Source organism: Adelges cooleyi, unplaced genomic scaffold, assembly GCF_023614345.1.
Source record: "Adelges cooleyi isolate 19-005CV unplaced genomic scaffold, UGA_ACOO_1.1 ACOO_flye_CR_arks_rails_tigmint_CR_PRNA_8, whole genome shotgun sequence".
Taxonomy (NCBI): domain Eukaryota; kingdom Metazoa; phylum Arthropoda; class Insecta; order Hemiptera; family Adelgidae; genus Adelges; species Adelges cooleyi.
Window position 1 is genome coordinate 1215460 of NW_026096513.1, and position 15171 is coordinate 1230630.

General features: G+C 29.2%; 2 protein-coding genes across 2 annotated transcripts; one reads left to right on the forward strand and one right to left on the reverse strand.

Annotated features, from left to right (window-relative positions):
* LOC126845709 (SH2 domain-containing adapter protein F) lies at nt 1-5381 on the reverse strand. The gene is made up of 4 exons (XM_050584552.1): nt 4053-5381; nt 1380-1473; nt 404-514; nt 1-315 (listed from the first exon to the last, which is right to left on the reverse strand). The coding sequence occupies exons 1-4, from the start codon at nt 5095-5097 to the stop codon at nt 132-134; spliced, it is 1434 nt and encodes a 477-aa protein (XP_050440509.1). The 5' UTR covers nt 5098-5381; the 3' UTR covers nt 1-131.
* A 1580-nt stretch (nt 5382-6961) lies between these two features.
* Nucleotides 6962-13271, forward strand: LOC126845708 (SID1 transmembrane family member 1-like). Its single transcript, XM_050584551.1, has 15 exons — nt 6962-7523; nt 7600-7745; nt 7813-7956; nt 8033-8177; nt 9498-9581; nt 9659-9888; nt 9969-10039; nt 10557-10647; nt 10711-10858; nt 10934-11119; nt 11741-11858; nt 11916-12155; nt 12226-12321; nt 12473-12711; nt 12780-13271. Exons 1-15 carry the CDS (start codon nt 7329-7331, stop codon nt 12954-12956), a joined length of 2310 nt encoding a protein of 769 aa, XP_050440508.1. The 5' UTR covers nt 6962-7328; the 3' UTR covers nt 12957-13271.
* Nucleotides 13272-15171: the final 1900 nt, after the last annotated feature.

Below are 15171 nucleotides of genomic sequence, written 5' to 3' on the forward strand. Positions count from 1 at the left end.
ATAATTACGATATGGTATTATTTCACAACATAAACTTTGATGTTATTTTCATAATATCACAGTTATAGTTTATACTTTATAAAAATGGAAGGAAATAACATTATTTTAAATGATAATGGTAATTAAAATTATTATAAAATTTGTTGAGTTATCGGTCTAATAAGACCTACATGCTCGGCTCCTTTGGCTGGGAGCTTATTCAATGTATAATGACGAATAAGTTCAGGTATCGTATTGAATGATCTATCCGATTGACCTAAATAATTTTTGCCATTTGTAGAAGTGATCTTCATATGAATGATACCTTTTGCACTCCTATAAAAAAAATCAAGTTGGCTTATAAATATAATTTGTCTAAAATTAATTTCTCGGTATAGTAAAAATTTATTAGAAAACTACTTACTTAATTGATAACGCATATGATCCTTTAGTTTCTCTTATTAAATAGCTTCCTTCTCCTTGATTTTGAAGAATTTTTTCAGATTCAATTCTTTTCAAAGGTCCATGATACCAACTAAAATGAATTGAATAAATTACTAAGATATACTTAAATTATCCTTTTTATCTTTTTCTAATTCTCTAACAGGAAGAAAATTGTCTTACATTATTTTAAATGAATATCTAGTTTCAGTTATTTTATTAATTATTAAAGGGTAATATTATAAAATATATATTATTTAGATATTATGTAACAAGTAAAAAATATTAACTAGTTTTGCGTGTACACACGTAATAAAAATCAACGATGACGCAATTTTTTAATGGCGGACACTGCTGGGAAAATTTTAGCTTTTTCACAATGGACATCCTCTTGTGTTATTACATTGTCACTTGAATTTAACTGAAACCACTTTTAAAGAAAATCGGAATTTAAAAACTCATCAACTTTAAAATATTTGTTATATAAGTTTTTTTTTACATGGTATGTATGTGTCGTACTTAAAATTGATTTGGGAATAATGATTTAAACCACCTAAAAATACATAGGGAATAATTTGAAGTTAATAAATTTTTTTTTCATGAAATTTGGAGTTTTTGTAGTTTTAAGAAAACGCTTCGGTGCGAATTTACGGACATGTAATGTGATTGGCTGAATTCAGTGTCGTACTTATAGTAAATACGCTACTGGCTGCATTTAATGAGTACTTAGATTTTTAGCTTCTTAACTTTCCTAACTTTTTACTGTGCTTGGTTTATCTCAGCTGAATTTTTGTTATCGAGATGCATAATAACTTTTTAGCTGCACAATCGATATACCATTATTATGTAGTGCGGTTGATAAGACAATGAATTATTTTCTAATCAATCGTAAATGCAATAGAAGATATAATATTATGTGAAATGCGTAAAACATCAAAGTTATAACAATAAATACTTACTGTTGCTGGTCCAAAGGCAACGTTACATCAATGTCTTCCACGAAATTCAATGGTTTAATATTTGATAAACTCAATGCAGGACGGTTGGACTGATCTACAACAAAATATGAACCTTAGAATAAATTAAAAAATTACAAAATGTAATTACAATTAGCCATACATTTGAAACAACAAATACTTAAAGATATTGAGTTAATTAATTACTAAATAATTGTTTATCAATTTTTTAAAGATGTGAAATCATTTATTTTACGACGTACGTCATTGCTGTAACTTTTTGTTGACTCGTTTGTTAAAGAATTCAGACAGCAATTATAAATTAAATTTCTTGGTTTCTTCATATTGTCTTATCTTATATACAAACGGTTACTCTAGTCCCTAACGCTTTTTTTACTTATTTCCGCCATTGTGTATTATACCTACACATACTTATTTACACAAAATAAAAATAAAAAAGTTAAATAAATTAGTAAAAAAAACCATTACTACATTATATTATACAAAAAAAATATATGGGAGATACATCTGATGTAAGACACTTATATTCTCATAAAATTTGAATATTTTTTAATTATTTTTTTACCTATACTTGTATGTACATTTTTTATTACATCTTTCAATACATATTTTTATCTTCACCTCTTATACGGAATAAGACCATCAAGTTTGTTTTTTCAAATGTAAACACATATGTTAAAGTTGATAACTGTGTAGTAAAAAATTAAATTTTGAAATTGTCTTTTTAATTTTTAATTTTCAATACTCGGTTCGTCACTTATGACTTTGTAAAGATTTTAATTTAAGATTAATATTTGTTGGGTTTTTAAAGACAATAGATCGTCGAGTTCCCATTAAATAATAATACTGAACCGATTGATAATCGCACAATAAATAACACTCGTTTCACTTTTTTACGGCTACTAGTCTTAGTAATAACGAAATAATATCGACAACAGTTTAAAGAAAGTGAAAATATTTACAAGTCATAGTTTACAAAAATCAAAATCAAAAATTCAAACGCTAACATTTTTTATCATTTTTATTGCATTTTGCCAATTGTGCAAAGACGTTTTGTATCAAGTAGTATCGAAATCTCATTTTTTTATTTTTTGGGATGGATGCTTTCTGCATATGCCATTGAATTCACCTAGATCCTGGCAAATCGTAGTTTTGGCCCTGCTACAGATTATACTTCTGCACCCTTACTTCTTTTGGTATGTTGCCAAACACACTTTTCCAAAGCTATAAAAACCATTCTAAAATTTTCCTTTTTCTCCCTATAAGCTATATTTGTCAATTAATTATCTAACGTAAAACAAGTGAATTGTTCACTGTTTTGGCATAAATCCAAATTGAATATCTAACACCACTGCTTCACTGCTTTATATGACGTGTATATATACCCCTATTTATTAAGGAGTTGGGTTAAGAAATTTATTTCAAAAATCTTAATTAAAAACCTAAACTGTAATGTGTAATTATTAATTTAGTAATTATAACTCTTTTTAAGAGTATCACAGCATCTTTGTCAGCGATTTTGATAAACCAAATATTTAGCTTAAGTTTTAACATTTAAAATAACATTGTTTTACTTTTTTTTAAATATCTATATAATTTTTTTACGTTATTATTTTCAAAATCAGATATGACGTTGTCTCCAAAATATTGTAAATATATTTCAATTTTATAATAGGTGTTGTTGTTCTAATGGACCAAGTAAAACGCATTCTGCGTGGCTATGTACGATAAAAAAATATTTAAAACTGCTGTCAAGAATGCTGCGATAGCCCGTAAAATAAATTAACTATCAAAAAAGAGTCTTAATTACTAAACTAATAATTACACATTACAGTTTAAGTTTTAGATTAAGATTTTACAAACAATTTGTCTATGCCTAACTCCTATATAAATAGGGGGGTATTCCGTCCTCTTAACCGGTTCTCAAATGTTCATTGTAAATTTAAGAATACAATTTACCTATAGTTAAACTTTTTTAAATGTAGTAAAGACATTATTATTTATTTGTGTATTTTAATATTAATAATAGAAATCATAAAAATAGTTACTTAAATTTTAATAATAAATGAGTGAAAATTACTAGAAAAATCGAATTACAAAACATGCAAACGTGTAACTCGTATGCTAGATAAATTACTTTGCCTACTAATTGATATTAATTTTCATATATTTACAACTATAGTCTATACCGATGTTATTAAAATTAAAATAATTTATAACAATATAATAAATGGCTTCAGTGGCGCCGACTGTCCACTAACTTCTGAGAGAAAACATAATTAACACCCACCCACAAAAAAAAAAAATCACTCGTATCATACAATTAATATTATCAATATTAGTATAGAATATAGATCAGGCACCCGTGTTCTTCGCCACTGTATGGCATGTAATCTATCACTATTCTGTCCATTTTTTTGTACGTAAATTAATTTATATTATAACAATATATATTGTACTATAATTAAATACAACTAACTGTGATTAATGAATTAAAGGCGATAAATATTATTTTAATAAATGTATCAAAATACTGATAAACCTGATAGTTGTTATCTAACCGGTAATGTTTTCTCCAGTACAAAAAAAAATAAAAAATATTTGTTGATAATAATTATTAAATTATGAACTATTTAATACTTTTAATGTACTTACTTTTGTTTTGTAAAGTTCTTTCGGTCAGCGTTTTACTCGTGTCGTCAATCATAGAACTGCTGGGTCGTACGTTCAAAAATAGGCTATTCCTGTCCGGTTTTCTTCCCGGTTCGTTATTGGTATTAATTTTTTTCAGTTTGGGCATATCGAAAGGAAGATGATTAAATTCAACGTCTTCGTTTCTATCAGTCTTTTTGTCAACATTGTTTTTTTCAGGACTAAAACAAGTGGTGGCTGCGTCGTGACCTATTTCAAAATTCAAAGATATTACCCGCGCGCAACTTTCCATTTGTTTCCTCCTCAGCTTTGACATGTCGAATGCCGGCATAGCGTCAGAGTTGAGGTTTGTTTGTTTTCTTCTGAGTTTTGGCATGTCAAAAGGAAGTTCTGCGAGTTCTCCGGTGCCAGCGGATAACGCCGGTTTAACGGTTTCGTGGAAGACTTCGGAATTTCGTTGTTTTCGTCTCAGTTTGGGCATGTCGAACGGCAAGTCCAGCAGTTCCTGATAGCTGTTGTCGCCGGGCTTCGAACCCACCGATATGCCGCTGTCGGACCCGTGGTGCTGGTGGTCTCTGTTGAGCTTGAGCAAACCCAACGACTGCGGCGGTTTCGTCTTGACCGTAACCGGTTTCCGCCGTTCCTGGTCCAAAAGCTCGGCGGCATCCAACGAAGACTTATCTGAAATAGGCGACAAAACGTGCGGTTCCGGGTACGGTTTGCAATACGGCGATTCTGAGCTGTGCGAGCTGAGAGAGTCGCTGGTGATGGACTCGAGGCTCAGGCTGCTGCTGGTCACCATGCTGTCCGAGCTGCGGTACTTTTGGCCAACGCGCCGCTTCAGGAACCCGAACAGACGATTTTTGGGTCGCGGCGCGTGACATTTGTGCGGGACGGAACACGTGCTGGCCGACAGCTGCAGACGGTCGATGAGCTTGTGCGCTATGGCCGCGTCGTGTTGTTCTGAAGACAGAAGGTCATCGTCGGACTTGCTGATTTTCGAATCGAACGCGGTCTCGTAAATTCGTCGATACTTTTTCGTGGACATGGTATGTAATTATGATATGACAGTTCTACTACACTACAACACGGACATTCCGCAAACGCCGCACGCCGCCGTCATTAAACAACATCGCGAGTATGATGTGTTCGATTGGCGTACAAAATACAAGTAATATACGTTACACGATAAATGTTGTTATTGTTATTGTCAATGTTGTTGTTGCAGTACGTCCACCCAAACATTTTCGCGGACCGAAGTAAACTGATTGCCTTGTACGTGGGACTTGGGAGTAGCGCACGGTGTATACACCTGCACGGAGGGTTGCACTGCACCGACGCGAGCGTGTTCCGTGAGAGGAAGCTCCAGTAAAGGCAAGCGCGCGCGCGTCTCGCCAATCGATGCTAAGCGGCCGCGCGATGACTCATGATTTGGGAACTCTGTCGGCTGTCCATTGATCCGAGTGTGCTTGTACTACAGGATACCGACGCGACGATGAGCTTTATTGCCGCCATTACGAAAAGTCGAGAGGGTGTCCCTAAGTTAAGTTATCCCCAAGATAAAACGATTTTTACTAAATCATGTTCTGTTCCCAGTACCGAATGGAGTTCCCTCTTTAAATATAGTGTAACGATCATGCGAAAAGTAACGGCCAGGTGAAATATGATCGTTACAATAGTACATACAACTTTTTATTATATTAAAAAAAAATGTAGTATAATATATTTTACTAATATTTAAGTATTCAGCTAAAAAAATGATATAATATATATGTAGTATGTTAATTATTCTTAGCCCAATTTAATTTATTTATTATTCTATCGCAATCTAACTACTTATTGTGTACAATTTTTGTACACTCTATTGCTCTGTAAATGGGCATCAATAAACAAAATATTGTTATTATTATTGTAAATAAAACGTATTTTATATTATGTGTAAAAAAAGAGGCTATACAGCGTACATATTTTTCATATTTAAAGGTTTAGATACATACTGTAATTTTTAAGAAGTGTTATGTTGATAATGACAAACAACAGCTGTAAACAAGCTCTCCTTTGAATTAGCTATTAGATCTATATTTTTCTTTATTAAATAAAAAAACATAATGTATAAGTACATCCATTTATTGAGCTGGTTAAAATTAATAATTAGTAAACAATGTGTTTACAACTAAAGCATAAGTGGGATTTTTTTTGTTATGCTGATTTCTAATATTATGAATACCTGATAAATCTAAAATCAGGTTGTTAATCGCTGGCCGAAATTTTGTTTTCGCTATATTATTGGCGATATTTTCGTTATTCTATATTTTACTAGAGAGTAGAGTTATTATGTTCTTAAATGGTAATTCATCATGAATTTGATTATTATTATTATTTTAATATTTTTGCGTATGACTTGTATTGCCGGGAGTAAGTTTTAAGGCCTATATTATAGTTCGGTCGCCTATGTAGAGAATGGTAGTCTCTCTCCCTCTAGATAGTTGCCTGCACAAAGAGAGACCAAACCTATACGAATGTCGAAGCAGCAACAGTGCTAACACTCTGCCACCTTACTCACTAGTGTTATTAAAAATTTATAATGATAAATATTAGCAATTTTAGCATAAATATCATCACTTGAATCCCTATAGTCGATACTATAGTTATCAGGATTTCAAGTTATTAACTTTTTATAGTTTAATTATATTATAGATTAAATTACAAAAAAACAAAAAATTAATTAAAAATGAACGCAAGCATACACCTAGTTTAACGATTGGTTAGATAGATTTATTTTTTATAATTTAATAGAGTGGAGTATTATTCTAGTTTTCACTTTGACGTAGGCCCACGCCCGTTATAGCTTATCACTTTCACGGTTTCACTGTTATCACTTTACTATCAGCGGTTATCACTTTTGATTATTTAAAAAATAACCAATAAGTATTAATTTGCATTATTAGTAATGTTGCAGTTATAGTTCAGTAACCAAGGAAGCAAAATGAAAATCAATTTGTTTTCGAGAAATTACTGATCGATCGAGTGATTATTTTGTCTTAACAAATTTTTATAAACGCTAATGTTCATATTTCAAAATCTCCATATTAAACTATCAGTAGGAAGTTCTCTTTTTCATGGATTCCATATTTTTCTTTGTTCAGTTTGTTGTTGATTTTACTTAATTTGTTCATTAGAGTTGTAATTAAGTCTATTAAAAGTAAAAATAAAATATACAACTAGATCTGGTTATCGAATTTGTTTTTTTCATATTAACATGGCGTGTTAACAAGTACAATGTGGAAAATTACATTTTGTTTCACTGTTTGCTTACCTTTATTTGTATGGTGCAACCCTCAAATTGTAGAGAATTATAACAATTTTAAGTCGGATTTAATACCGATTGTTATAAATAACAACAACTACTCGGAACCATATTTAAAAGAAATAAATGCATCCATTTCATATTTGTTCTTGTATAATTATACTAAGGTAATGTATTGTTTTATTTTTTTAATATGTTCTCTTTTTTTTTTATTTTAAATATATTTACTGAGTATTTTTCTAGGACTTTGCTTTTAAACCCCCAAGAGTGAAGGTAGAATTGTTAGAAACTGACTATGACGTGATTGATCCACTAATAGTAGTTGTGAGGTATCGCTCAGGAGTTATGTCGTGGCAACTTCCATACGTAGAAAAATCTCAGCAAATGAGGTTGGTATCATAAAAACATAGTGTTTTACTTAAACATATATGTTTAACTAAACATTATTTTTTATAGTTATAATAAAGCAGCTCATATGTTATGTCCATCTATAAATACACTTAACAACGAGAGTCAAATAGTTGTTAGTATATCGACAAATAGCAAAGCAAATATGACTTTTATTTTAAAATTGGACATTGAAGAAAATTTTAATGTTGTGTATGAATTATATATTTGAGTTTTTTCTTAAATAACTATTCAGTATGTATTATTATCATTTAGCTTATCTTTTCAGATTGGATCAAGAAGTATCATTTAACATAACACCATCTGAACCTGTATTTTACTATTATAATTTTTTACAAAATTCTTCTATGGTGCTTCTTCATGTAAAATCTGAAGATAGCTTATGCATGACACTTTCCATACAAAATGCAACAGTATGTAAAAAAAAAATCACAATTAAGCTTTTCAAATAAACATTTGTTATATTTCTTAAAATTATAAAAGTAAATATGATTTGACACAAGTCAAATACAATTTTATTTTTAATAGTCATAGCATAGATTTTATTTTAAAGTTTTTAAAGTAAGATATAACGTGTATGACTTTCAGATATATATCTGTGTCAATAGTTGTTGGCTAACAATATAAGTAACGATTATAACATTATCTTTGTTTGCATGTTGGTGTTCGTATAAACTTCAACCCTCTGACTTTTTATGATTCTTAGAAAAATTAAAATATTAATTTGTTAATAAAATGAAAAATAATGCTATCAAGAAAAACCAACATACAAACATACATAATATTTTAATCTTTATGCTAAAAAACTTGGTTTTTGTCTGCCTACTGTAGTCTAAATGAGAGCGATTCTCCCGACACAAGTTTTTAGGCCAAACAATTGTAATTTTGCCTATAGAAATTAATGTGATAGTAAAAAAAAAAATAACTAAAAAATTCTCATTACTGTATTACGAAGTATAAACTACAGTTTAAACTTTAAATTAAGATTTTATAAAAAATTACCTATACCGAACCCCTTAACCCTAGAACGCTAACCATTTGTCTATTTGACGAATACTGATAATTTTAAACTGACTATTTTTAGCATGTTTGTCATATGAGCTTCTACCTTCCATCTATCTCTCATACATATTGTTGAGTATATTTAATGATAAAATAAAAAGCCCTATTGTTATCAGTTAGTCGTTGACCTTCGATTGCGCAAAATCCACATCGTCGAATTGACGAATAGTTAGTAATACACGTAAAGTTGTACAAAATGCATGCTGTTTTAGTTCTTCGATACGACGAAGGTTAATTTCTAAGGGATGATTTCAAATAACACAAAATATATTATACTTATTATTTATTTATACTATTATATTTATTTTATAATAAGTAAAGAAAACAATCGGAGTAATTTTATTTATTTATGTACATTTCGTCAAATCGACGAATGGTTAGCAATAAAAGGGTAAAAAAAAGACTAGTATTCTAGGGTTAACCCTTAATAAATAGGAGTGTAGCGTACAAGGGCGCCCACAGGCGAAAATTCAGAGGGGGGAATGCCTTTGATTTTGTAATAGATTTTACAAATTTGGGATATTGGATACACATTTTTATACTTGCAGAGAAGTTAAGGGGGGGGGGGAGTTGTATCTCCCAGTGAGCGCCCTTGGTAGTGTTCTCTTAAATTAAAATAACTGTAGTTAACATTTTTCTTTAATACTTAAAAAAAATGCATTGATTTTTAGTGTCCTGTTTTTGATTCTTTGGAAACTGTACAATATGATGGACTGAGACAAACTGTCAGTAAAAGTGGTGGTATTATTATATCGGTAAGTTTTAAAATATGTTGTATTTTTATTAATTAGTTGTATTTAATCAATTTCAATATTATTGTATTATTTTTCAGAGAGAAGAATATCCTTTGGGCTTATTTATAGTATTTGTTGTACATAGTGATAATTCAGCATGTATTCAAGGAGACTATCAAGTACAAAGACAACATTTGAGAACAAAATATGTTAGTTTTATCATTAAAACTACAGTGGATTTTAATTACCAAATTCTTGACTGTGTAGTGGTCGTTTGTTTATTTATTTTGATTTTTATTTTGACCGCTTGGTTGTACAATGGGAAGAGGTCAGTATTTAATTTTTAAACATAAACAGCTGTATAAGAAATAGTTTGTTTTAGTATTTTTACATACTTAAAAATTTCAGTAATTCTTTGAAGTTGCAAATTCCAGTATTAGAAGAACCTACAACTAGTTCATATGGGGCTTCAGTAGATGGTAAATATTTATTTGCAAACACTATTGATTTTAACTTAACAATTTGAAGTAATAGCATAATAATTAACATTTGGTTATAAAATAGCTGATGAATTTATTATTGATATCTATCTACTATGTTGTTTGGCATTAATTAACTAGTTATTAACTATTATATTTTTTTAATTTAAAGCTTAGTCTTAAACTAAAAAAAAAAGTAACAGTTACCATTTCAACATTTAGTCTTAAACAAGCTAAAAATATAGTTAATGCCAAGAAAATAGCGTCAACCGTTAACATTGTAGTTTGTAAACAACAATGATTAGACATACAAAGATAGACTACATAGTATACTTTTTTAGCAATCAATTTAAATAAGTATTTTTTCCAACAAATTTATGGATCAATAAATTATTGATCAAGCCTAAAACAGCGCTATTTAAAAATCATGTGTCTTACTATTCATGTTTGGATTTTAAATATTTATTTATACGTCACAGAGTTTTACATAGAAATATTGATTGAAGTTTTCTTTCAGCTCAACCGGATAATGTTAGCTATGATTCATCATTAGACGAGACCGATGTTGACATTTTGAAATCACCGGAATCTTGGAAAGATTTAATCAGGTAATCAAGTGTTTACTATTTTAAATAATTTAACAAGAACTTTACTTAAAGAATTTCTTTTAGGACCAAATCGTGTTTGTACGTTAGTGATTTAGCAAAAAAAGATTATAGAATCTTGAAAGCAAAATCTAGATTATATTTGTGGAATTTGATCACCGTTGCCGTTTTCTATTCACTGCCAGTAATCCAACTAGTATTTACGTATCAAAAGGTAATATATAAAATAAAATAAAATGTTATTCTTACAAAATAAATTTAAACAAAAAAACTTTCTTATTCTAAATAGGTGTTAAATGAAAGTGGAAATCAAGATTTGTGTTATTATAATTTTTTGTGTTCCCATAGTTTAAAATTGGGCCCATGGAAGTTCAGTGATTTTAATCATATTTTTTCAAATATCGGATATGTATTTTTTGGTCTTCTATTTATGTTAATAACTTTTAAACGAGAATATTATAACGTACAAGATAAGGTAAGTAAAATATGTACATAATTATATTACACATTAATTTTTCCAGCACAAAAACTTGGCTTTTACAAAATAGCATTTATTCTATCTGTTAAAGTTTTTAGATAAAAAACACCTATTTTTTATTTATAATAAATTATAATTTTACGGGACAAGTCTAAAAATACATCACATAACATAATACTGAACACAAGATTTTGAGTTGTGAGTAGCTATTGGGCCATTCTATTTATGTTTTACTAATATTTTTAGTCAGTAAAACCAATCTGTCTAGATCAGTTTTCAAAAATAGAATGAATATTCTTAGGAATACGTTTTTGACATTAGCAAAAAAGAACATGTAACTGGCAATTGACTAGAACTGATTTCACTTGAACATTTTAAATTGCAAACAGAGATGGCCATACGTATTCCTCTCGTGAAACACTTATAAGAATAGTTAAAATATTAGATTTTAAATCAAATAAATATCAATTCTACTTTGTTATGTTTATGCTAGAAAAATAATAAAAATGCTAATATCCTTTTTATCCTTAATATATTATGTCTAACGTCCTTATAAACAAGCAACATTTATATTTTTCTTCTTTCACACGTCTTATAAAGTTAATACAAATATTTCAGAATTGTGGAATTCCTAATCACTGTGGGTTGTACTATGCAATGGGATCTGCCTTGGCAATGGAAGGTATTATGAGTGCTTGTTACCATGTGTGCCCTAATCATTCCAACTTTCAATTTGGTAATTATTTATTTGTCTTAGCTTAATAAATTTGTATAAAACAATTTTTTTTTTTAGATACTAGTTTTATGTATATCATATGTATGTTAAGCATGATTAAAATCTATCAAACCAGGCATCCAGATATTAATGCTAATGCATACATAGTGTATGGCGTCTTAGCTATTGTGATTATACTCGGTCTAACTGGTATTATGTACGAAGGCCCAGTGCTTTTTATTTTGTTTACTTGCTTACATTTATCAATGTGTTTGTGGTTGTCGGCACAAATATATTACATGGGCAGGTGGAAATTAGGTATGTTTGTTTTTATTAAAAGTAAAAATATTATAACACAATGATACAAGGTAAATACAAATTTTTGCAGATCGGAAAACACCCAAAAGAGTTTTTAATCATTTAATGACTGCTCCAAATCCAATAATACCAAAATATCCTAATAGAATGGTTTTGTTATCCATAGGTATGACACTTTATTGATAATTTTTTACTAATTTAAATTTTAGTAGAAAGGATGTGTTGCACTGTTTTGGCATATACATACAATTAAGTTTCTATGTAAATATGCCATAATACACACAGACCATATGTTTTAGTTGCACACATTTTTTTAGGTATTTTAATCAATTTGGGGCTAGCTGTTAGTCATTGGTTTATTCCATTTGGTAACTTTGGGAACTATCTTTTGACATTATTCATGGTCAATTTGATTTTATACCTATCATTTTATATTTGTATGAAATTGATATCCAAGGAAAAATTATTACTTTGGCCGATGTTATTCATCTTACTGGCTATTATTTGTTGGTCAGCGTCAATGTACTTTTATGAACATAAGTCTAGTTCGTGGACTGTAAGTAACTACATATTTTCATATTGTTTAAACAATAAACTAAATAATTTGATTAAAATTATTATTAGCTAAGTGCTGCCGAATCAAGAACGTATAACACACCTTGCACATTTATGGATTTTTACGACAATCATGATGTGTGGCATTTCTTATCAGCCGCTAGTTTATTTTTGTCATTTATGGTGCTGCTAACATTGGATGACGATGTAGCCAACAAACCGAGATCTACAATTCCAGTTTTTTAAAATATTATTTGAGATACATTATTTGTGTTGTTTTGGTGATTGTCAAATATTATAACAAACCCAAGTACGGTTATTAATTATTTATTAAAAGTTTAATATGTGATATAATGTATTTCTATAAAACATTCTAATAAACAATGTAAATACTTACCAATAAAATTGGTAATATCATTTTATAAGAAAGCACACATATTTATTTTCAAGAGAACATTATCATTTTTATTATTTTTATTTTTACACTGATAATACCCTTAATTTGTAAAAATATGTGTTATACTATTTATACCTTGATTATTGTAGACCGTTTGTCTTGATCCTCATTAGCTATCTTATCTGTATATATTAGCAGCAATACGTTTGCTTTTGTTTTTAATTGTATTAAAACATATTCATTACTAAAACTTAACAAGGTTATTTTGATTTGAATTAAACTATTTTTGTACATGAATTGCTTTATATTATTTATTTTTAATAATTATTGAAAAAGCAAACCATTTTTAACAGATTACCAAACTTTGGGAAAATATCTAGTAATTACGGTTTATGTATTTGAAACAAAAAATTAGGAGTAAAGAGTATTGTGTTAAATTCTCTCGTCTTTTGTTAACTACATAGTAATACTGTAAAACATGCTTAAAAAGAAACACCATTAAATGAGTATGATTTTCTAGAAGGACAGAAGGCGATTGACTAAGTGGGTAAGGCTTCACTGTTGCTGGTTTGAAACTCGGTCGGTGTCCCATATACCGGGCACGAAATTGTCTTGTGAAAAGAGGTCACCAACCTCTCGGCGACGGACTAACCAACCATTCTGGATGTTTTCTGACAGAAATAACTGAAAGGGCTTTAAAATTAATTATTTGATCTAAGTTCAATGTGAAATTCCTCAAAATAGATATCTATTATAGATATTAGTAATAGTTATCTCAATAATATCTAAAATTTGGCATGGCCTATGAACTTAAGTTACCAAATAGTTGTATATATATTTTTTTTAGTAATTTTAGATTAGACAAAAAAGTACTCAAATCATCTGGTTGTCAAATAAATGTATTTACCAATTTAGGTTTTATTATTTTGTAGTTAATAATACAACTGAAACGTTTAATTATTAAACTATGTATGTTTTTATAAACATTAACATTATTAAACAAAATTTGATTGTGTTTTTTTTACATGAAGACACATTAGACTTTGAATTTATTTATACACTAACACAATAAGTAAACTAGATATTGGGACTAAAAAGATAAATATACAAATTTTGGGATATAACATATTTTTTTTGGGGAGGGGCAAGTCTACTAATTACTCTAATTGTATCCATTGGCGTATTTAGGATTTTATAAAGGGGTGATATGAATTTGCAAACATTTCATTGCCCCAGGGGCTTCGCTCCCACACCACCGTCTCTCAACCGGTAGTTTTTAAAAAACATTTTAAAATTTACCTATGAAACTAGAAAACAGGTTGAGATAAAAGCAATATCATATAAAGTATTATGGAAAACTGTGTAAAGAAAACTACTCAATGAAGATCAAACCCTCATTTCCTCCCCGTAAATGTCACCGACCTTTTTTAGTAGTTTTAAGAAAAAATGTAAATACTACATTTACTGTATTAGTCATTAGATACCTTGACTTGTGGAGGGGGAGCTTTATAGATATACCTTAAGTTTTTAAGTCTCTTAGCTCTACTTTTTTAACGAATTTCATCCACACCACAATGTTTATTATTAATCATTATAATAATATTATTATCAACCAACATTTTGCTCCTGGGCACGAATCCATTGGTGTCTCCCCTTCCAAAATACGGCCTTTGATAAATATAATTTAATCAAATTAAAGACAAGTTATTTTAACTGCGTTTTCATTTAAACAATTAAGGTATTTAAAAAAAAAATTACTGTTGTAAAAGTGTGTTTTATTTCTACATTTTAAGTTTTTCTCCAATACATTTCAGTTAATGTCCGCTAGTTGCAGTTGAACGACTTTATCGTGAACAGTTTTTTTAAAAGTATTATGTTTCTTAGAGATTAATGTTAAAGATGATGCTTAAATATAGAACAATAAACATAGTTATAATGGAAATAGATGCCAAAATTATAAACGCTCTAATATTTTTGGCTCATTTGGAGTTCGGCCTAAAAATAGTACCTGTGATTTACTTGTAAGAAGTATATATATAAATATATATATATGTATACATATAT

What these genes read in the sequence shown, in the direction of transcription:
- LOC126845709 (XM_050584552.1), bottom strand. Translation starts at nt 5,097, where the DNA reads ATGTCCACGAAAAAGTATCGACGAATTTACGAGACCGCGTTCGATTCG. An exon ending in AAGAACTTTACAAAACAAAA is followed by an intron (nt 1,474 to 4,052) that starts GTAAGTACATTA and finishes ATTTTGTTGTAG; the next exon opens with ATCAGTCCAACCGTCCTGCA. An exon ending in TCATATGCGTTATCAATTAA is followed by an intron (nt 316 to 403) that starts GTAAGTAGTTTT and finishes TTTTTTTTATAG; the next exon opens with GAGTGCAAAAGGTATCATTC.
- LOC126845708 (XM_050584551.1), top strand. Translation starts at nt 7,329, where the DNA reads ATGTGGAAAATTACATTTTGTTTCACTGTTTGCTTACCTTTATTTGTA. An exon ending in GAAGAAAATTTTAATGTTGT is followed by an intron (nt 7,957 to 8,032) that starts GTATGAATTATA and finishes TTATCTTTTCAG; the next exon opens with ATTGGATCAAGAAGTATCAT. An exon ending in ATAAGTCTAGTTCGTGGACT is followed by an intron (nt 12,712 to 12,779) that starts GTAAGTAACTAC and finishes AATTATTATTAG; the next exon opens with CTAAGTGCTGCCGAATCAAG.